Here is a 22,113-nt window from a genome sequence, read left to right on the forward strand (position 1 = left end):
GCCTGAAGTTTGTTGAGAGAGTTTTGTGTACGTTTATTTTGTTTTGTTTGGGGTTGTTTGTTTGTTTGTTTGTTTGTTTTGATTTTTGTTTGTGGTGGTTTGTGACATGTTGTATTTCCTTTCAGGGTCTGGTGTGCTAGGATCCTGTATGTGCTTGCAGTAGTGCTAAGCGTCACCTTACAGCAATGGTCCTCCCTGGTGGTTTGGAATTTCACCCCAGAGGCAAGTGCAAAATCCTGACAAGCTGGTGAAATGTTTGGAAAAAAGTCTGTTTTTCAGCCTGGGTGTTCCTGAGAGACAGTTCAGAGTGCTCAGGAGCAAGACAACAAATGCATTTGATTCATTCAAACAGCAGCCACAAGTCCAAAAACCATCCATAAACTCAGTTTCGATGGAACTTAAACACCTGCCAGAACACAACTATTTCTATTTGAAGCAGAGGTTTTAGCCTTCTGGTATTTCATTTACTACTTTGGTTTTAGGACTCAAAGTTCTCTTACATCATTTTACAAAAAGACTAACAAAATGTAAGGGTTGGAATTCTTGCAAAATGATCTGGTAGGCACCCAATAGGTACAGTGAATGAGGTGAGACACGGCAACGGGTTGGCCGGGGTGGTAGTGGATGCCAACTTCCTGGAGCTATTCAAGGCCAGGTTGGATGAGGCCTTGAGCAATCTGGACTAGTGGAAGGTATCCCCACTCAAGGCAGAGGAGTTGGAACTCGATGATCTATAAATCTATGAATCTCCAACCACAGCATCATGTTAATAGAAGACCTATTCCAAAGTGTTAGACAGTTAGAGACTCACAGATGCATTTTGGAATCACCACTGGGTATTTAGTATTAATGAAAAAAGTGTCTCTCAAAACTGTAAGTTAACTATTTCCTACAAGAACAAATACTTTCCTTTTGTGACCAATTCTTTTTATGCAGACAGATCAGCTCAGAACATGTAATGGCAACAGGATGTAAACATTTCCTTAACGATCTTACAATTCATAACAAGGAAAGCAAACTACCAAACAGCAGCACCTTCCCCTGTTGGGATTCATAATTTATATAGCTCTACAGATAAGCAAGAGCCTGGTCTCTTAAGGTTCAGAGTGTTGAGATGGATTTAATAGGTTACAGTGTTGTTGTAAGTAGATGTTGCTACACTGGAGACCTGTTCATTGCATCATACAATGTAAGGAAGCACTTCTGCACGTTGGTGCTGCAAACAAATCCCATCCAAAGAGGCTTCTCAGACAGCATTTGAACAAAACATGCATACTTTTTGCTTTTTCCACACCAGGGCTTTCAATGGACTTTCTGACAATTTAGGTATGAATGGAAAGCAATTCTATGTCTACTTTGTATCTGAGACTAAACTAGAGCAGTTGCTCTACTCCACGATGACCCCTCCCCAACAAAGAAGGGAGATTGGGAAGAGAAGACCCACAGGTTGAAAGAAAAGCATTAAATGAAATAATAAAACTGATACAAATGTCAATCCAGTTTTAGACTCAGCCCTGTCAAGGTCCAGCAGTCACAACAGACAGGGAGGCAGTTCTCAGAAGCGGGAGAAGAAAGAACAAAATCAGCAGAATCCAAATCAAGAGCCTTCCCCTTCTCCAGAAAATTTTCCCTTTTATACTGAGCTTGGAGAAGACTGAAAAAGGGGAACTCACTTACTATGGAAGTAATTGAATACAAAAATTGCTTAATCTTCTGAGAAATTCTAATCATCAGGCATAAAATGATCACAGAAATGGGAGGCCATTCCTACCACTCTATTACTTACCAGTCTATTACTGTAACCACACTGAAAGCAGAAGTTTGAGTGCCTACCAAAAGGTGACAGAACAGTACACAAAACACACCTCAAACTCTGTCAGTTCAAGGCCAGAAGAGAAAACACAAGGAGACATCCTTTACTCCACAGCATTTACTTCAAGGAGGATGTCAGACTTAAGTTCAAATAAATCCTGCTCATTTCCCTTTCAGCCAGGGAAAGAAAAAGGAGGATTCCATGGGTGATGTTGCCCTTGAATACTGCAACTTTGTACATGCCACAGAGGTGTTTTGACACCATTGGTGAACCAACTTGCAGTTTTCACAGACAAACTGTCATGACATGGGGCACTACAGACTAGATTTAATGACATTTAGGCACCTAACTCCTACTGCAAACAATGTTTCCAAAGTGTCTAAATACCTTTACAGATAATCTGATGATTTTAAATATTTCTTGTTTATTGGATTTGGAAAGAGAAAACATGAATGCATATTTACAATCTCTTTCTTCATAGCAATACTGGAAAAGTTACTTTCTTCTGGGGAGAGTCAGTTTCAATTTTGGCTATTTCTGCAGGTAAGAAACACTGGAAAGATACCCAGTCAAGTGGAGTATTTCAGAATTGGAACTGAAGGTTTAGGAAAGTAGAGGCTAATTTCATATTAGTCACCACTGTGACACAGATAAAGCAGACATGCTTTTCTGCTGAATGCCCATCATGCTTTGTATGGATAATTCACTGCATGCATCAAACTGCACTGTACAAAAAAAAAGAGCCCAAGTATGAAACCCAGCTATGCTTAAGTCCATTTAACATAAAAGCATTTCAAGACTACAGTCCACAATTCTCCAAAATTCCTCACTAAATTGCATTGCTATGAGATAGGGCATCTAGCAGAGAAATTCAGCTCACTAAGTATTACAGTGTTTTCCCTGATGCTTTTATAGGCTGTTTGCACAAAAGCAAAGCAGTCATAAAATAAGCCACCTGCAAAGGGTTATTTTACCAACAGTACTAGAAATAGACACTTCAAGTGTGGGTGAACAAAGTGTGAACCATATGGGATGCTGCACAGATTCAAATTGGGGACTCTCACTCCTCAAAAGAGCTGAAGTCAAAGCATGTTCCATATGCAGCATTCTGTTTTCTTGGAAGTTTGAATAGTGGGTATAGCTGCTAAGAGTTTATTTTCTACCAGGTGAACCTGCAGTAATTCATTTTACAGGCACTGGATACAGCCAGTTGTGAGACCATTGTTAATTACACAGGATTAAAGGAGGAAGCTCTTCAGAGCAAGACCAAGGTGGGCATATGTGGCTCTAGGTTTTCATTTACACAAAGCAATTGTGCAAAGGCAGAAAATAAATCAACAACTAAATGCAATTATAAATAATCCATACGTTTTCAGATGCCTATGGAAGTCCAATCATCATTATTCCATTTCCTAATAAACTCTATAAAACCATCTTTTAAACCTCTGTAGGATTATACTAGCTCTATAACTCAGCTGAAATAGGGGATCCCCCCAAATGGCCTTTTCTGCCTCGATAGCCATTGTCCTGTTTGATAAGACAGTCATATCCTGTGAAGTGTAGCTGGCTATCAGTCATTTGCCACATCAATTCCATCAACACAAAGAATTATATGTAACACCACTCTGCAGCAGGGAGGCATAAGTGTAAACAAACTGACCTGGTGTTGTGGAGCTCATTGCTCTTGATGGAATGGTAGCTTGCTGACAGTGTAATGCCAAACTGCGGCAGATGTTGTTTAGATTTTGAGGTGCTTCCAGAAGTGGGGTGAATCTGAATAAAACAAAGAAGAAAGGACACCTTTGACTATATGTTAACATACTGGGGTTTAAGAGATAATAATTACGTCAAACACATTTGAACAGAAGAACGTCTGAAATCCCTCCACTAAAGATTCTTTTTTACCATGTACTTTTTTGCTGTAAATCCAGAAACAGATGACCAATGGAAACAAGACTAAGATTAAACAATTCTCCAGCTTGAGGGCAGTCCAGCTTCAGATACAAATCTGCATTACAGCCCATCTCTAGTTACATAACAGTACCAGAAAGTAAAGGATGGTCTGGTCCTTTCTCTTTCCACTAAGATCAAATAATTATATGAACTACAGACTGAAGATTTGAGTGAGAAACAGCTGGATGATATACTTATGGCTAAGCAATGGCCAATTCATAGTTTCACTGCAGACATTTGCAGTCAGCATTGAAACATGAATGTGCAGAAACAGATATGTATGCAAAGGCATTTTGGAGACAGCTACTACCGCCTTAATCTCCAACATTTACACATTTCGTGAATAGAACCTGTTGAATTAATTAGACTAGCTGAATGGATCTCCTATGACTAGCTAACAGTAGCTGCTAATAGACTGGGCTGCTCAAGAGCAGGGCAAGGAAGGTTCTGCAGTTTGGCTGAATCCTTTCACAGTCCTGCAGCATTCTCAGTTCAGTGCAGAAGCAGAGGCAAAAAGATTCCTCTAATTCTCTCATCTGCTGAAAGTTTAAAGCTGCAGAGAAGAGACTTTCAGGGAACTGAAATATATTTTCATTCAAGCATGATATAAACAGCATAATGGGAGAGAGGAGAAGGTTGTAGTGCAGTACGACGACCATCACTACCCTATTCAGCCGCTGCTCCTGAAGCATCTAAGTAGTTAAAGATATTCTTAGTGCTGAATATTTTAGCAGCTTTTGTCACTTTTTTTAAACCACCAACTGCACATTTAGTTTCAAGCTGAGTTCAGCCAAATTTCAGATAGTAAATTGCATTTTAACCAAGTATAATCATTTAAGTTTAGCATCATTATCATTCAAGGAAGGGAAATCACAAATTTAGTTAAGTAACTTCTGCTTTCATGATCACTAAAAGCAGCCTGCTCAAACAGGCATGATATTTGGACAGCACTCCAGTAGACAGCATCTGTAAACCCAACATTTGTGACACTGTGTGAAAATCCTAATTACTTTCCCTTGTTTACCTGATGCATCAAATTTCAACAAATTATCACATGGAACTGCCATTAAGCTGAACAGCTCCTGCTGCTGACCTAATACACAAACCTCTGCTTGGACACATCTTCATCTTGAGCTTTAAGCTAGAGGAGGGAAGATTTAGACTAGATATTAGGAAGAAATTCTTTACAATGAGGGTGATGAGACACTGGAACAGGTTGCCCAGGGAGGTCATGGATGCCCCCTCCCTGGAGGTGTTCAAGGCCAGGTTGGATGAGGCCTTGAGCAATCGGGGCTAGTGAAAGGTGTTCCTGCCCATGGTAGGGGTGTTGGAACTAGATGACCTCCAAGGTCCCTTCCAACCTAAACTATTCTCTCTGAATCTATGAATCTTTGCCTTGACTGAGGCAGGTGAGACATTTCCCTGTATAACTCCAAGATTCATCAGTTAAGTACAACCAATGCACAACCTAGGCTAGATGAGTTTTAAGATTTTACTTAATGTCAGAGAGCTCAATGTTATCTTAGCAGCTAGACTGATCAGGAAGAACACTTTCCAGTAAAATCCATTCACTTATTACCCAGCCTCAGCTGTGACTATGTGGTATCTCACTCAAAGTAAAGAATTGGATATTAATGTTTAACTATGGACTTTCCTAGAGAGATTTTTCAGTAGATTTAAACTAAACGTAACAGAAAACTCTGGCCATTAGGATTCAACAATATTCTAAGGAAAACACTTTGGATCACCATAGCTAAAACTATAATTTTGCCTAATATCTCTTTGTGAAATATCCCAGCTAAGTTGATACGTGTAGCTGGTATGACCAGAGAACATGCAGTCAGCACAGATTGTATGCTCACATGACTGAGCTTTCACCTCACAAACAAATCTTCACTGTTTTCCCCAAGAAAATGGTAAATAACTGGGATATAGAGAGGTGAGTGAATATGAATATGGCATGCTCCTGCCAGTGCAAGTACTGATACTCCACGCTCCATCAAAACAACGGTCTCACCAATCCTTAACTAGTGGGTTATGGATACCAGCTTTGCTACAACTGTAGGCAGAAGCTGCTTCATAGTTCTTCCATGCTTTTCTAAAGAAAAGCAGCACTTACCCTGGGAGGAGGATCAGGGAAGACTTAAGCTACACATACACAAGTCCATATGACTTGATGGGACTGATGTTCCCTGGAGTGCTGAGGGAGATGAACAGTATCACTGCAAGGCTACTCTTAGATTACCTTTGAAAGGTCACAATCATCAAGTGAGGTTCACAGAGACTGTAAGGAAGCAAATACTACCCCTGTCTTCAGGAAGAACACAAAGGAGGCCAGCCAGCCTGCTTCACCTCAATTTCTCAGAAGGTGATGGAGCAAATAATCCTAGAGACAATTTCCAAGTATGACAGGTAGGTGATGGGAAATAACATAGATATGAAGAAGAATCATGCTTGGCCAACCTGATGACCTTCTACAATGAAATGGCTAGAAACACAGCCTTTAGCAAGGCTTTCAGAACTGTCTCCTTAGCAAGGCTTTCAGAACTGTCTCCTGTAACATCCTCACAGACAAACTGTGAAATATAGATAGATAAGTCAAGTGGCTGAAACTTGGCTGAGCTGCTCAAAGGAGTGTGGTCTGCAGCCCAAAGTCCAGCTGGAGGCCAGTCACTTTAATGGAGCACCCAGCAGCCAATGCTGATGTTAGTGCTGCTTTTCCTTAAGGACCCAGCTGATGGTACAGAGCTTACCCTCACCAGTTCTATGCATGATTCAAAAGTAGGAGTGGTTAACAGAGCAGATGGTTGTGGTGCCATTCAGAAGGACTTCAATGGGCTAGAGAAAATGAGTCAATTCAACATATGTCGCAAGATATGAGAAGAGTGAATGGGATGCAGAGGCATCCTCTGTGGGAGGTTAAGGATTGCCATGTGCCAGTCATAACTGGTCCAGCCAGCCCTGCCACAGCCCCACTGCAAGCCAAAGCTTATTAGCTCATCACCAAAGTTTGTGGAGCTTCTGTGAAAACATATTTAAGGGCAGAAAACACTAGACAGAAAGAAGAGAAGTGAGAAACAGAAAGAACACCAAGGTCAGAGGAAAGGAGGTGTTGCATCACAGAGCAGCTAGGTAAAGAGCAGTGAAGAAGACAGCCAGACTCATCTCAGTGATGCCTTGTGACAGAAAAGAGGTAATGTGCCCACACTGAAAATCCATTTAAACATTAGAAGGTGCTTTTCAGTTCTTGAGGCTAAACATCTCAGGAACAGTTTGCTGAGTCTCCATCCTTGGAGATGCCCACCAGGGCAACCTGCTGTAGCTGACCTAGCCTTCAAAGGGGCATTCACTAGGTGTCTCTAGAGGTCTCTTCCAACCTGAGTTGCTGTGTGATTATATGATGTGGAAGCTAAGGATTTTTCCCTTTCAAGATCACCATAGACAGCATCCACACTGAATATTCATTGCTGTTAAACCTACTGAGAATAACTCCTATATGTGAAACCATTCTGCTGGGATCCCCATAAAAAGATTTCTGCTAAGGAATTTTGTAAATTCAACTGCACTGGTAGTCTTACATTTTACAAAGTGGCGGTTGGCATCCAGCCTGATACTCTATTTCCATATATTTCTTGTACATGCAAAGCTTTCACTAAACTGAATGTTGTTGTTCAGGTTCAGTTTTAACAACTCTTTGCAGAAAACGACACAAGGCTCAGATTGTCAAAGCTCACATTTAGAACCATGAAAAATCCCACATCACCATACACAGAATTATATTCACAACACAGACACTCATTCAAATACACTTCTCCTGATAAGCTGACATGCTTCATTTCTTTCCTTTCACTGAAGTAATATCATAATGTAAATCAGATGCTATGAACTAAAGTGGCACACATTTTTTTAGTGTTAGCCCTGAACCAAAGGAGAAAAGCATGGTGCTGGCCCCAGTTCATTTGAGTTTCTACTACAGCCCTTGAGAGATGTATCTGTATTCCACTTCCACCCACAAAAACCAACACACAGCTCTTGATCAGTCGAATCTTGAAGATGCTCAAGTAGAGCAAGTGGATCCAGAATCCATTTGTGGGTCCTGTGGGATATGGCAAATGAAGTTGCCACGCTGCTTTCTGTCATATTAGAAAAGTCTTGGTGGAGTTCCTGCTGACTGGAAATGGGGAAAAATAACCCCCATGCTCAGTAAGACCCAGAGAACTACAGGCCAGTCAATCTCACCTCTTTGCTCAGCAAGATCATGGAGCAGATTCTCCTGGAGACTCTGTTATAGCAGAAAGGAGAAGGTGATTGATGGCAGCCAACATGGTTTCACTATGGGCAACTCATACCTGGGACCTTCTATGACAGGGTAACAGCACCAATGGACAAGGGAAGAGCAACAGTTGGACTTGTGCAAAGAGTTTGACATCATCCCCCAGGCCATCCTGGTCTCTGATTTAGAAAGACATGGATTTGATGGGTGGACTGCTCAGTGGATAAGGAATTGTTTTGATGACTGGACTTAGAGAGTGATGGTCAATGGTTCAATGCCCAAGTGGAGAGAAGTGACAAGTGGCATTCCTCAGGGGTCAGTATGGGGACCAGTGCTGGTTTAACATCTTTGTTGGTGACATGGGCAGTGGGATTGAGTGCACTCTCAGCAAGTTTGCCAATGATGCTGGAAGGCAGGGATGCCATCCACAGGGACCTGGACAGGCTTGAGAGGTGGGCAATGTCAACTTCATGAAATTCAATAAAGTGCAGAGTCCTGCAACTGGGTCAGGGCAATCCCAAGCACAAATACAGGCTGGACAGAGAATGCATAAAGAGCAGGCCTGAGGAGAAGGACTTGGGGGTGCTGGTTGACAAAAAAATCAACATAAGCTGGCAATGTGCTCTTGCAGCCCAGAAAGAAAACAGAATCCTGGACTGCAGCAAAAGAAGAATGGCCACCAAGTCAAGGGAGATGATTCTCATCCTCTAGTTCACTCTCATCTGTGTCCACCCAGAGCATCCAGCTCAGAAATTCCCAACACAAGGAAGACATGGAAGTCTTAGAGTGGGTCCAGAAGAAGGCCACAAAGCTGATCAGAGAGCTGAAGCATCCATCCTATGAAGACAGGTTGAGAGTTGGGGCTGTTCTGCATGGAGAAGGGAAGGCTCCAGGGAGACCTTAGAGCAGCCTTCCAATATTTAAAGCGGGCCTATAAGAGAGCTGGAGAGGGACTTTGTAAAAAGACATGTAGTGCTAGGACAAGGAGCAATGGTTTCAAATTCATTGAAGCTAGATTTAGATTAGACATCAGGAAGAAACTGGTGGTGAGATACCGCAACAGGTTGCCCAGAGAAGCTGTGGAGGCTCCAATCCTGGAAGTGTTTGAAGTGAGGTTGGATGAAATCTTGAGCAACCTTGTCCAGTTGGAGACGTTCCTGTCCATGGCAGGGGTATCAGAACTACTTCTCAGGATCTCAGGTAGTGATAGGACTCGGGGGAATGGAATGAAGCTGAAGGTAGGGAGAGTGGTGAAGCCCTGGAATGGGTTGTCCAGGGAGGTGGTCGGGGCGCCGTCCCTGGAGGTGTTTAAGCCCAGGCTGGATGAGGCTCTGTCCAGCCTGATCTAGTGTGGGGTGTCCCTGCCCATGGCAGGGGGGTTGGAACTAGATGATCCTTGTGGTCCCTTCCAACCCTGACTGATACTATACTATGATACTATGATCTTTAAGGTCCCTTCCAACCCAAACCATTCTATGATTCTGTGATTTAGTACCACCTATCTGCAGTGTCCAAGAGATTCCATTCTAACCGGATGATAATTCATCCTTTACTCATTATCAAATTGGCATATTAGGCTATAGCACAATGCACAGCATATTAACTTCTACCTTCATACACATCAATGACTTGCATTTGTTCACCCAGGAACAATGAATCTTCTTTTTCTTCAAAGAGAATTTAATAGTTCATGTGCTGTAAGGACTGATGTGTCTTTGAAACTGCTAGAGAAGAATAGTGCAAGATAGAATGTAGGTCTTCATGCCCACTGGCTACCATAGAGCTTATGTGCCTCATGACTATAAATAGGAACAGCATTTTCAAACACAAGTAAGCATTCTGAGTTAATACCATTCCTTTAAACTGTCATCTCTCCTTTTGCTGTCCCAAGACTATATTCACTGACTACTTTCTTCTTCTATCTTGTGCCTGTACTTCAAAATTCTTTGGGGAATTGAGTTTCTGAAATAGGATGCGATGAATACATATTAAAATAATTCAGATGTAATAGATATTTCTATTTCCCCCTTCCCCATGATGAATTTTTCATGAGAACTTCTGAAATGAAACCATAGGCTTACGTTTTTCAACACTACATCCTGGAGCTATCTTCTGGATCGTTCTCTTTCTGGAGGATTTTTCCACTCAAGTCCAAAATATCTCTGTTTGTAAAGAGGTTTAGAAAATCCTCATGCAACGATTTTGCAGATTAAAAATATGGAATGATACGCTTCATTAAATTCTGAGCATGGCAGGTTGGCACCCCTAACAGCACATCCAGTCAGTTCTCTGCTGTGCATTTTATTTTGAAACAGCTTTCAGTTACTTATTGACAAACTGTTGTGTGGAACTGAGATCAAAATGCTGGAGGCCATTCACCTCCAGTGTCACAAGAAAGGAACAGTAATTGTTCCTCCTGACAACTGCCTGTATGTTAAAACAGTAAGCATCTAAACCAGCTGTCAGAACTGATACCAATTCTATAGTCCAATGAGCAGATTAGCAGAAACTGCAATTAAAAGAAATCTAAAAGTTTTAAATGAACCAACTAAAACAAATCAACAAAACACCCAGTTGTTTTCTACAGAACATTAAAAGCATGATGGTTAAAAAAGAATGCATCTTTCAAATGAGAAATGTTTTACAAAAAAAAAAATGCCTGAATAGGTCTTCATGCCAGAAATCATGAAAATCAGATGGGAAAAAATAAAGAGAAAAGATAAATCAGCATACAGATCTTGAAAAAAATTAATGAGCCACCAGTGTGCACTTGCAGCCCAGAAAGCCAACCATATCCTGGGCTGCATCAAGAGAAGTGTGGCCAGCAGGTCAAGGGAGGTGACCTGGAGTACTGTGTCCAGTGCTGGAGCCCCTATTACAAGAGGGATGTGGATGTGCTGGAACATGTCCAGAGCAGGGCCACGAGGATGATCAGAGGGCTGGAGCACCTCTCCTATGAGGACAGACTGAAGGAGTTGGGGCTGTTCAGTCTGCAGAAGAGAAGGCTCCGAGGTGACCTAATTGTGGCCTTCCAGTATCTGAAGGGGGCCTACAGGAAGGCTGGGAAGGGACTTCTCAGGATCTCAGGTAGTGATAGGAGTAGGGGGAATGGAATGAAGCTGGAGGCGGGGAGATTCAGGCTAGATGTGAGGAGGAAGTTCTTCACCATGAGAGTGGTGAAACCCTGGAATGGGTTGTCCAGGGAGGTGGTCAAGGCCCCATCCCTGGGGATGTTTAAGAGCAGGCTGGATGAGGCTCTGGGCAGCCTGATCTAGTGTAGGGTGTCCCTGCCCATGGCAGGGGGGTTGGAACTAGATGATCCTTGTGGTCCCTTCCAACCCTGACTAATACTATGATGCTATGATAAATACACGTATGACAACAGAAAGACTGAAAAGCAAATTACACTGAACTTTTGTGAGTGTGAATTGCATCTACATAAACCAAACCCAGTGTACCAAATCCAATCTTTCTAGCCTTAAAGGAACCTTCACAATTTGATTAGGAAGGGGCTGGCATATGGAGAAGGAGAAAAATAAGATCATGTTTTAAGAAATGTTGGTGTGAATTCTAACCAGAAAGGACTTACAGACATCAGCTTGAAAGGCAAAAGGTTATATGCGCTTTTATTTCATTTCTATTGTATTTGATTTACAAATGCAAAATAGGAATGATCTAGACTAAAATCAGGACATTATGCAGCATAGTGCTATTATGCAGTGACCTTCATAGGCAAGTATGATGTAGATCTACTAGCAACATGATGTAAGTCTGGCCCAGTAGGTATTGGGGTATATAACTGTTTGCAGTGAGAATTGAGTGTTTCCACACCAGAGCTTTCAAGTATCCAGTGCTCACCACAGGATCAAGTATTTCACAGTAGATTATTCAGGTATCTTATTCATAACCTACTTTAAAGTATCTACTTTAAAAGTTTTTGAAGTCTGTAATAATTTTGCAGTACCTGGCTTTGAAGGCTCTTTATTGAAGAACAACTCTAGCACCAAGTACTGGACACTCACACTCTTTATACTTCCCCACCAAAGCAACTTTTGACAGGGTGCCTAACAGAAAAGCATGTTTTTTGGAGCCTGTAAGGCATCCCCAGCTATCTCTTCTGAAGTGTAAGTTACATCACTGTACTTTTCAGTTGCAATACTAAGCAGTTTTATACCTCACACATGCCATGAGCATATTATTCTGCTGTAAGTGGGAAGGCTCAGACTTCTCTCCAGTAGAACAAATCACCCTGTCTGAAGCTCTCTTAAGCAAGCCAGAAAGCCATTCGGTCTTTTACACTCACCAACTACTACAGAGATGACATAAATAGGATTTCTAAAAAGCAAGGCAAGATGATGTCTTCCATCAAAAATGAGTTTTAGGCCTCAATCATCAGGATTAAATAACGTGCTGCTAAGCAGCTGGCTGGACTCCATGCTATGCCAATTACAACAAATGAATACAAGCTCTTGTTCCATTTCCCAGTGAAGTCAGTTGGAAATATGATCTAGCTAAAGACAACTTTTTTGCTGCCTCATCAGGTTTTTAAACATGTTCTGCTGCAGCTGACGTGGTCCTGCCTCCTTCCTTGTATCACTTCTGCCACTTGAAGCATTATGAAATGTAACTACTGAGGCTGTACCACTAACCAATATATGCAGGCACTTCCAGAGAAGAAGAGTTCTCTCCTGCGTTCTCAGAGTCCTGACAACAGACTTTGCAGGAGCCAGAGAAACATAATAGGACTGCTCAGACTCTTCACAGAAAGTGGTGAAAAGAGGAATGGACACATCAGAAGTGAATGCTTCTCTATGCCCCAAGAGCAACTCACAAGGGTAGGGTAGATTCCACTTCTAAGCTGGTGGCTAGGAATTATATATATGTATATATATATATAATCAGAGACCTGAAGAAAATCAATTAAATACAAGGAAAGAAAGAAAGAAAAACCTTTTTCTTAGAACAGGTTGCCCAGAGTGGCTGTGCAGTTCCCATTCTCGGAGATACTCAAACCCAGCTGCCAAAATACATTTCTCTCTTCTGTCTCTTAAGCTGAATCATATTTCAGCTGCTATTGAATTCTGTTGCACAGTGTGATATCTAGCATACAGCTACTGATAAAGAACTATAGACAGTGAAACAACTTTCCTGTGTTCTTTATTTACTCTTCCTTTTCAAGTAAAGGGCAGCATAACAACTAGCCTACTCAGTTTTAATCTGACATGCACAGCACCTGAATATTTACAGCAGGACTTTGTAACTAGAACATACCTGAACATCAAAGCTTAGTACAGAAATGCATTTTTGCATTTCTGCAACATCATACTTAGAATAACAGAATGCATCTCATAAAACAAGAATTATTAGCTTCCCTATGGGATTCTGTCTTTCTTAGACAGACTTCACAGGAAGAGACTACTTACCTAGAAGAGAAAGCCTCCAAAGGGAATCTCAGACAGTTGACTTGGGTTCTATCACAGTATCACCAAGGTTGGAAGAGACCTCAAAGATCATCAAGTCCAACCTGTTACCACAGACCTCATGACTAGACCATGGCACCAAGTGCCACATCCAATGCCCTCTTGAACACCTCCAGGGATGGTGACTCCACCACCTCCCTGGGCAGCCCATTCCAATGACTAATGACTCTCTCCGTGAAGAACTTTCTCCTCACCTCAAGCCTAAACTTCCCCTGGCACAGCTTGAGACCGTGTCCCCTTCTTCTGGTGCTGGTTGCCTGGGAGAAGAGACCAACCCCTTCCTGGCTACAACCACTTTTCAGGTAGTTGTAGAGGGCAATGAGGTCACCCCTGAGCCTCCTCTTCTCCAGGCTAAGCAACCCCAGCTCCCTCAGCCTCTCCTCACAGGGCTTGTGTTCAAGGCCTCTCCCCAGCCTTGTTGCCCTTCTCTGGACACGTTCAAGTGTCTCGATGTTCTTCTTAAACTGAGGGGCCCAGAACTGGACACAGTACTCAAGGTGTGGCCTAACCAGTGCAGAGTACAGGGGCAGAATGACCTCCCTGCTCCTGCTGATGCAGGCCAGGATGCCTTTGGCCATCTTGGCTGCCTGGGCACACTGCAGGCTCATCCACTCAATTTTGGCTTTTCAACATCTAAAGAACTTTTCCTATAGAGTCTTCATTGTTTAAGCAGTTGTTTGCATTCTTTGACAAGTAAGAAATTTTGCAGAGCTTGTATTACAAAAAACTAAAACCTCTCAGAAAAGCTGACGTTCTGAGGAACATTTACACTGAATGCCCTTTGACAGTGGATTTCTTTACAGCAGAACTTTATTCATCTGCACAAGGCAAGGTTGGGATTAAAACTGACATTTGTTAAGAGCATGGCTCAGCAGGGACGAAATGATACATGAAAGTTTGATTAATACTTTGGCATTTTCAGCAGTGAAACACAAACCAAGAAAACAGACTTTCTGCATCAGGCAGTTCAACCAGATTGCAGGTAAAAGTCTCAAAATGATTCCATATGTGAATAGTTTTCTGTGATGTCAGCAATGTCGCTGCAGGAAAAAAAAAAAATATGCTACCTTTGATAATTTCTAACTTAGTATTATAACAATTCCTTCATACAGGACCTTGCCAGCCACAATACAGAGCACTGGAACAGGTTGCACAGAGAGGTGGTTGAGGCCACATCACTGGAGATACTCAAGGTGAGGCTTGACAGGGTTCTGGGAGACCTGATCTAGTTGAGGATGTCCTTGCTCACTGCAGAGGGGGTGGGCCAGATGACTTTTAGAGGTCCTTTCCAACCCAAGTGATTCTATGATTCTATGATTAATGTGCCTGGCTGATGAAGGGCCTGGAGCACATGACCTACATGAAGTGTCTGAGGGAGCTGGGTCTGTTCAGTCTGGAGAAGAGGAGGCTGAGGGGAGACCTCATTGCTCTCTGCAACTACTGAAGGCCAGCTTCTTCTCCTTGGTGTCAAGCAACAATATTAGTGAAAATGGTTTCAAGTTGCTCCTGGGGAGGTTTAGGCTCGATATTAAGAAATACTTCATTGAAAGAGGTCTCAAACATTGGAATGGTCTGCCCAGGGCAGTGGTAGAGTCACCAGCACCAGAACAAGGGGACACAGTCTCAAGCTGCGCCAGGGGAGGTTTAGACTCAAGGTGAGGAGGAAGTTCTTCACCAAGAGAGTCATTCGTCATTGGAACGGGTTGCCCAGGGAGGTGGTGGAGTCACCATCCCTGGAGGCGTTCAAGAGGAGATTGGACGTGGCACTTGGTGCCATGGTCTAGTCATGGGGTCTGTGTTGATAGGTTGGACTCAATGATCCTCGAGGTCCTTTCCGACCTAAGTTATACTGTGATACTGTGATACCATCCCTGGAGGTGTTCAAGCAGTCTGTGGACCTGGCACATAGGGACACGGCTTAGTATTGACCCTTTCGGTGCTGGATCAAAGGTTGGACTGGATGATCTTTGAGGTCTCTTCCAACCAGATACATTCTGTGATTTTGTGAACTGAACTCATAAAACAGAGCTTAGAACATTCTGACCCCTGCTGCAAGTACATATTAACATTCATAAGGTCATGGAAATTAAGTCTGATGTAGAAGAGGTTAAAAAAAACAAACACCACCACCCCAAAATATAACAACACTCAGTGTCTGCAAGCTCATCTATTCATAAATCTCAGAAATAAATATCAGCTCAGCTATCAATTCCATGAAAAAAAAAAAAAAGTTTTTAAAACTCTATCTAGCAAGAAGTTACAGATAAATCTCCTCATTTAGCAAAATGAATTCTGTGTCCATCCAATTTTGCATCTCCATACAAAAAACAACATGTTTCTTACCAAGTGACTCAGTTTTCCTTCTTGTTAGGATTACAACTGTGGCAAGTACTCTGATTTCAAAGATTTCATGTGTACAGACATTTAAGTGTGGGCTCCTTCTTTCAACACTAGAATTGAGGTTTAAATTGCTTATTTAATGTACTCCAGATATTGAGAAAAATCACAGCCAAAACTATCAAGTTTCAGGAAGACTTGAAGGGGGGAAAAAAAAACAACCAAACAAACAAAAAAGAGAACACACAGACACACCCCAAAAAAATGCCTGTGTGCAAGCAAGAAAATCCCACTTGATTCAGGTGAAAATAAAGGCATAACAAACAAAACCAGGGCAAAAGAAAACTCAACCCTTGCCCTCACTTAAACAAACAACTCTGACTGGATGAAAACAGTTTGAATTAAAACACAGTGGTTTGGCAAACACTTCAGAAAAAGCAGTACATAACATTTTTTGTACACACAAAAAAAAAAGTTGTTCAAATGCATTAAATTCTTGCTATTTTTCTTTCACAATCAGCAATATCCATGGATGGGCCTGCATCTACGAACACCGATGTTAAATTCACATGATTCCCCTTTGTTTGTTAAGGATATCAACTTAGAGTGCTCAGATGTGAAAGAAGATTCTGGGTTTGGGGATTTTTGGTGGGGTTTGGGTTTTGTTTTGTTGGGGTTTTTTTGTTATTCTGTAAAAGTGAACAGGTATGCAGATGTCAGCCAGTCAGACAGCAACACATAATTCATTTCATGCTTCATCGAGACTGTATCCTTCTTGCTGTCACCTCTAAAATAGGTAGAAGAATAGCAAAAAACTATCTTCTTACACCAAAAAAAAATGAGGATTCCTTCTTTTAGCTGGTAGGAGATGAAAGCCATAGTCTGAGATTTACACACATCTATCATATGTTAATAACAAACATAGAATAGAATAAAATAGAATAAAAACCAGGTTGGGAGAGACCTTCAAGATCATCGAGTCCAACCTATCAACCAATCCAACCCACCTAAACAACTAAACCATGGCACCAAGCACCCCAGCAAGTCTCCTCCTGAACACCTCCAATGATGGTGACTCCACCACCTCCCCAGGCAGCCCATTCCAATGGCCAATCACTTTCTCTGTATAGAACTTCTTCCTAACATCCAGCCTAAAACTACCCTGGCACAGCCTGAGACAGTGTCCTCTTGTTCTGGTACTGGCTGCCTGGGAGAAGAGACCAACATCCGCCTGTCTACAACCTCCCTTCAGGTAGTTGTAGAGAGCAATAAGGTCACCCTTGAGTCTCCTCCTCTCCAGGCTAAGCAACCCCAGCTCCCTCAGCCTCAGATAATGCAATGATTTTAATTACTGCTGCATAACTTTAAGAGGTCAGTGGAATCTGAAAAGAAAAGGGAAATATGTCATCATTAAAAAATAAAAGATTTTCAGGTTGCAGAAGCAATTCCAAATCAAACCACCACCTGTCAAACTAATGTAAACACAATTAATGGAAAACAAATTCAGACATTTCTTAAGCCTTTGGGACTCAAAGAGAAGTGCAGAGACAGATTAGGAAAGGCAGAGGCAGGAAGTGACACAATGAACGGGGGAGGTGGAACAGAATTGGGTTTCCAACACGTCTAGGGGAAGCAATGTGAAAAGCAACTTTTCTATGGAACTTTGTGGCAAGGGAAAAAAAGAAACCAGAGTTAGAAACTGTAATTCCTAACACATACACTGGTACATTCTGAACCAACTGGAATTAAAATAAAAGCACAGATGCAGAGTTTGTGAGTACATCAGAAAGGAAAGGGGATTTAGGAGCTTATAAAATATGCAATACAGAATTTAGCAGCCCACTTTTAGGAAAACTAACATTTCAAACTAATATAATTTTCACCTCTTTTTCTTTTTTTCCTCTGTAAAGATTACATATGTACCCAAATGAACTGCTGCCTGCATTTCAAGCATAAGACACTTTGGTAAAAGTATCTCTATAGAAAAAAAGACAAGTTAATGAAAGCAGTCCTAGATTTTCTTTTCCCCCAACAGGCAAGAAGCATAAGAGAAAATAATTAAAATTATAGTGTTGTGTTTGGATTTACTGCCAAACTCTTGCAGCAAGTAAATCCAGATGCACAAGCAGGAAGAGATTTTATGCTATTTTTATTGGCAGAGTCCCAACAACCTGTCCCTCAGTCCACGACAGCTCATCCAGCTGCAGGTTTCCTGCTGATAACTCCTCGCTGCAGATACCTGACTCCTTTTGTTTGGCTATACCAGCAACCCAACTGCAAATTCAGCTAGAAATAAGTTCCAACAAAAGCTGTGTCATTATGTTCAAGGACATCATGTATGCCATACCACAGACTGGTAAATAAACATCTCATGGAAATATTTTCCAGCACATCCAGGGTTGTTTTTTTTTTCAACTTAGTATAAAGATATTACTATATTTATATTATTTTTAAACTTTAATAGCATGGTAATCAAATTCTTCTTGAGTTAGGGACACATGGACAACTTCATGGTTAGATTTGTCTAAACAGAGTTACAGAAAAGTAAAACCTAACACAAAATTTGAAAGCAAGCAGAACAGCAGAAAAATTGCGCCCTACTTAGTGGAAAATGCCTAACCCAATTAATTGCTAAACACCTAAAAATATTTTGTAAAGGCCTACACACCTTCAATAAAAGCACAGACATTCACAGTGATGAAGTTCTTTGTTCAACTTCAACTATGCTTTATTGGCAATATAAAAGTTGAGCTTAAAGCTAGTTATTATAGAACAACTACACTGTCCCACAGCTGGGAGAAGCTACTTTCCTCATGAATTTGAAAATCTCTAACCGTAAACCCGTGGCTAAAATAGCCTGCGTAAAACCAGACAAAGTCTCCCAAGAAATGAGTGCAGTGACATCATCCCCTTTCAAAACCCACTCCAATTCCAAGTCAGCCAAATCTCCGGTCATTTCAGGCTCAAAAAACAGCCACCAGACTAATGTAGCATAGGTGTTCTTTTCAGGGACTTTGAGCCTAGGTAAAGACAGAGTAAGACTAAGAAGCAATCGCCAGGATTTGCGACTACAGACTTTCCTGATTCATATGTCAATTATAAAATTCAATCGCCCCCTCTACTCAGCTCTGGTGAGACCCCACCTGGAGTACTGCCTCCAGTTCTGGAGCCCCTATTACAAGAGGGATATGGAGGTGCTGGAACATATCCAGAGAAGGGCCACGAGGATGAGCAGAGGGCTGGAGCACCTCTCCTATGAGGACAGACTGAAGGAGTTGGGGCTGTTCAGTCTGGAGAAGAGAAGGCTCCAAGGTGACCTAATTGTGGCCTTCCAGTATCTGAAGGGGGCCTACAGGAAGGCTGGGGAGGGACTGCTCAGGATCTCAGGTAGTGATAGGACTAGGGGGAATGGAATGAAGCTGGAGGTGGGGAGATTCAGGCTGCATGTGAGGAGGAAGTTCTTCACTGTGAGAGTGGTGAAGCCCTGGAATGGGTTGTCCAGGGAGGTGGTTGGGGCTCCGTCCCTGGAGGTGTTTAAGATCAGGCTGGACAAGGCTCTGGCCAGCCTGACCTAGTGTGGGGTGTCCCTGCCCATGGCAGGGGGGTTGGAACTAGATGATCCTTGTGGTGCCTTCCAACCCTGACTGATACTATGATACTATGACAAAATAGGTGGCATAGGTAGCTAATTGAAAACAAAATAATTTCTCCTTGCCACAGAAACAGTTATTGAGCATTCAGCTATTTGAGCACTAGGACCACCACCTGGCTTCCTAGTGAAAAGACCCAGTTGCAACCAGTCAAGAAAAAAATAATCCTGAAGATAAGAAACAGAAGAGGAGACAGAAGAGGACATGGAAAAGTTTAAGAGATTTTGCTAGGCTGTCAGAAGATGATCTAAGAAATGGAGTTTTATCCCAAGATATGCCTTCAGCTAAGATAGTTAATTGTTATGATAGGGACAAAGAAGTACAAGTTCTAATGATGTTCAGAAATGCAGAATTTCCATTTAGAAATAAATGGAAGTATGACAACATCAGCTGGGGGGGGAGGAGAGTGGAACACAGGAAGGAAAATAAAGTAAAACAGAGGTGCAAGGCAACTCATGCAGTAGGCAAATCAACGGTTCCATGTATCCTTTTGATGTTTAAATGGAGCAAGACAGAAAATATCTCCATTTCTCAGAGGGAAAGCATTTTCAGGGGAAGTGGGAAATACATAAATTAATGCAATAATAAAAATTCAATCCTGCTGAAATATACAGCAATGTTACAATATTCAACTACTTCGGTTCCACAGCTCTTCAATATCCATTTGCATAGTTCAAGTTCTGGACTATAAAGTGGTATCTACCATCTCTTTCAAAGTTTCATGCTTTTTTTATCCACACTTTAACAGAAATAAAAAATCTTCATATGCAGACAAAAAATTCAGTGTGCCAAGACCCAGGAAAATGTTCTGTCTTTGCTCTTTTACTTGTCTTATGACCAGCTACCGTAGGGAAAAATAATGAATACTGATAACTCACCAGAAATGTGGGGAGGTTTCCATACTACATTTCATACAGCAAGAGAACTAGGAAAGAGGTTCAGAAACCACCTTTTTCAAGTCAGGAATTTCTCCTCATAGTGTCAGCAAGAAAGACACCTCTTCCTCAGAAAGGAGAAGCTTTCACTACTTATGTTTAAGCACAGAAATCACAATTAACTGCAGGCATCTGCCAAAGAAAATGCATTACAGACTACAGCAGCTGCTTTGATGAAAAATATGTACTGTTACTGTTTCCCTGCCACAGCAAAACCTCTGTTAAGAAAGAGAGGCATTTAAAGCTACAGCTCTGCTCTCTCCAAATGGCATTACTCAGTGCCACAATAAATACAATACAGAACTCTAGAGCTTATTTATATAGTGGATATTAGAGTAAGAAATATTCTCTTTATGACACTACTGTATTACATTCTCTTGAAATACATCAGTTGGTTTTGATATCTCTGGATTGCTACCTCACTCTAAACCCCACACTGTTCAGAAGGCATTTGCATCTTACCTTCTATCAAGCTACAGGTCATGAATACATGCAGCCACCTTCTGTACTCAGAAGAAAAAGATAAAAGTGATACAATTTTATTTCAGGTAGACCTAAAACTTTGTAGATACTCATCAAATTCTTCATTCCACATCTTTTTGTACGTGATGGAAAATAACTGCATCTCCCACCACACCTGATGCTTACACAAGATGTGCAAAACAACAAGAAGTGTACAGACATCTCCCATGTTTACTGTTTCAGTGTTTCACAGTTCATCAGTTTCACAAGCCAGAAGCCTCTTGCACTATGCGGACCTTAAAAGACTTTCTCTCGGTTATAAACTTTATTGCTGAATGACAACAACAAAAAAAAAAAGGTTCAAGAGCCATTGTAGAGGTGTGGAAATCCCCTCTCTTCCCACAAATGAGGACATTAACTTCAGACAAAGAATTAGGTTGGCTGAAGCAGAAGGGAAGGAGGGGACAAAAGAAAGAAGGGGGGGCAAAGAAAAGATCAGCCTTTAGCCTTCAGCAACACACTGCCTTTATGTCACTTTTCAGGTATTCAAGTGCAATCCATTTGTTTTGAAACCAAAAATAGTTCTAATGCCATTCCAAGCTCTCCACATAGAAGCTCTCTTGAGAGGAAGGCAGCAGAATATTGGCCATATTTAGGCCCATTTTTAGGGAGTTTTCTTTAACCTTCTATAGTACTGTCTCTTCTCCAGTTCACCCACTGTAAAATCACTATCTCTTTGATACTCTTCATTTATCCCATACCTCCTGGTCTCTTCTCGTTTACCTGATAACCCCCTGCAGTTATCTTCTGAAAAGACCATTAGGAATATTCAGTGGAGCATCTGCACAAATATGACTAAAGAATAGCTTAGAGAGATCTCTGAGATCCTGTCATTTACCACAACAGGTATTCCAGAAATCAGAGTTATGACTAATGCTCTGAGGTGTAGCTGGTACTCAGTGATTGCTATCAACAGTTCCAAAGTTTTTTCAACACCACTTCTTCCAGGGATCAAACCCACTCTGGCTAAGATTGCCACATCACTCAGCTGAACACTGGGTAAGCATACAGCTTTTTGTGATTCTAGTAGGACAGCAGTATGCAGCAGCTTAGAATGGAAGAACCTACTCTGGTTCTCCTGTTCTGAGACACTAAATCCATTTCTCATACATATTGGCTAATTGCATTTGCAGCAGAGTTAAGTTCAATT

The 22,113-nt window shown here is 41.6% G+C and overlaps 1 protein-coding gene across 3 annotated transcripts in view; it reads right to left on the reverse strand.

Annotated features, from left to right (window-relative positions):
• The window catches only part of HDAC9 (histone deacetylase 9), a 546,793-nt gene that overhangs the window by 445,304 nt on the left and 79,376 nt on the right, over positions 1-22,113 (reverse strand). For all 3 annotated transcript variants that reach the window (XM_068152479.1, XM_068152478.1, XM_068152477.1), the window contains one exon: positions 3,474-3,586. In XM_068152479.1, the coding sequence (XP_068008580.1) occupies positions 3,474-3,586 (113 nt within the window). Of the gene's footprint in view, positions 1-3,473; positions 3,587-22,113 lie in introns of those variants that run through there.

The sequence above is a fragment of the Melanerpes formicivorus genome, unplaced genomic scaffold, assembly GCF_026170545.1.
Source record: "Melanerpes formicivorus ecotype bairdi unplaced genomic scaffold, bMelFor1.0.p_v2 SCAF_23, whole genome shotgun sequence".
NCBI classification, from domain to species: Eukaryota; Metazoa; Chordata; class Aves; order Piciformes; family Picidae; genus Melanerpes; species Melanerpes formicivorus.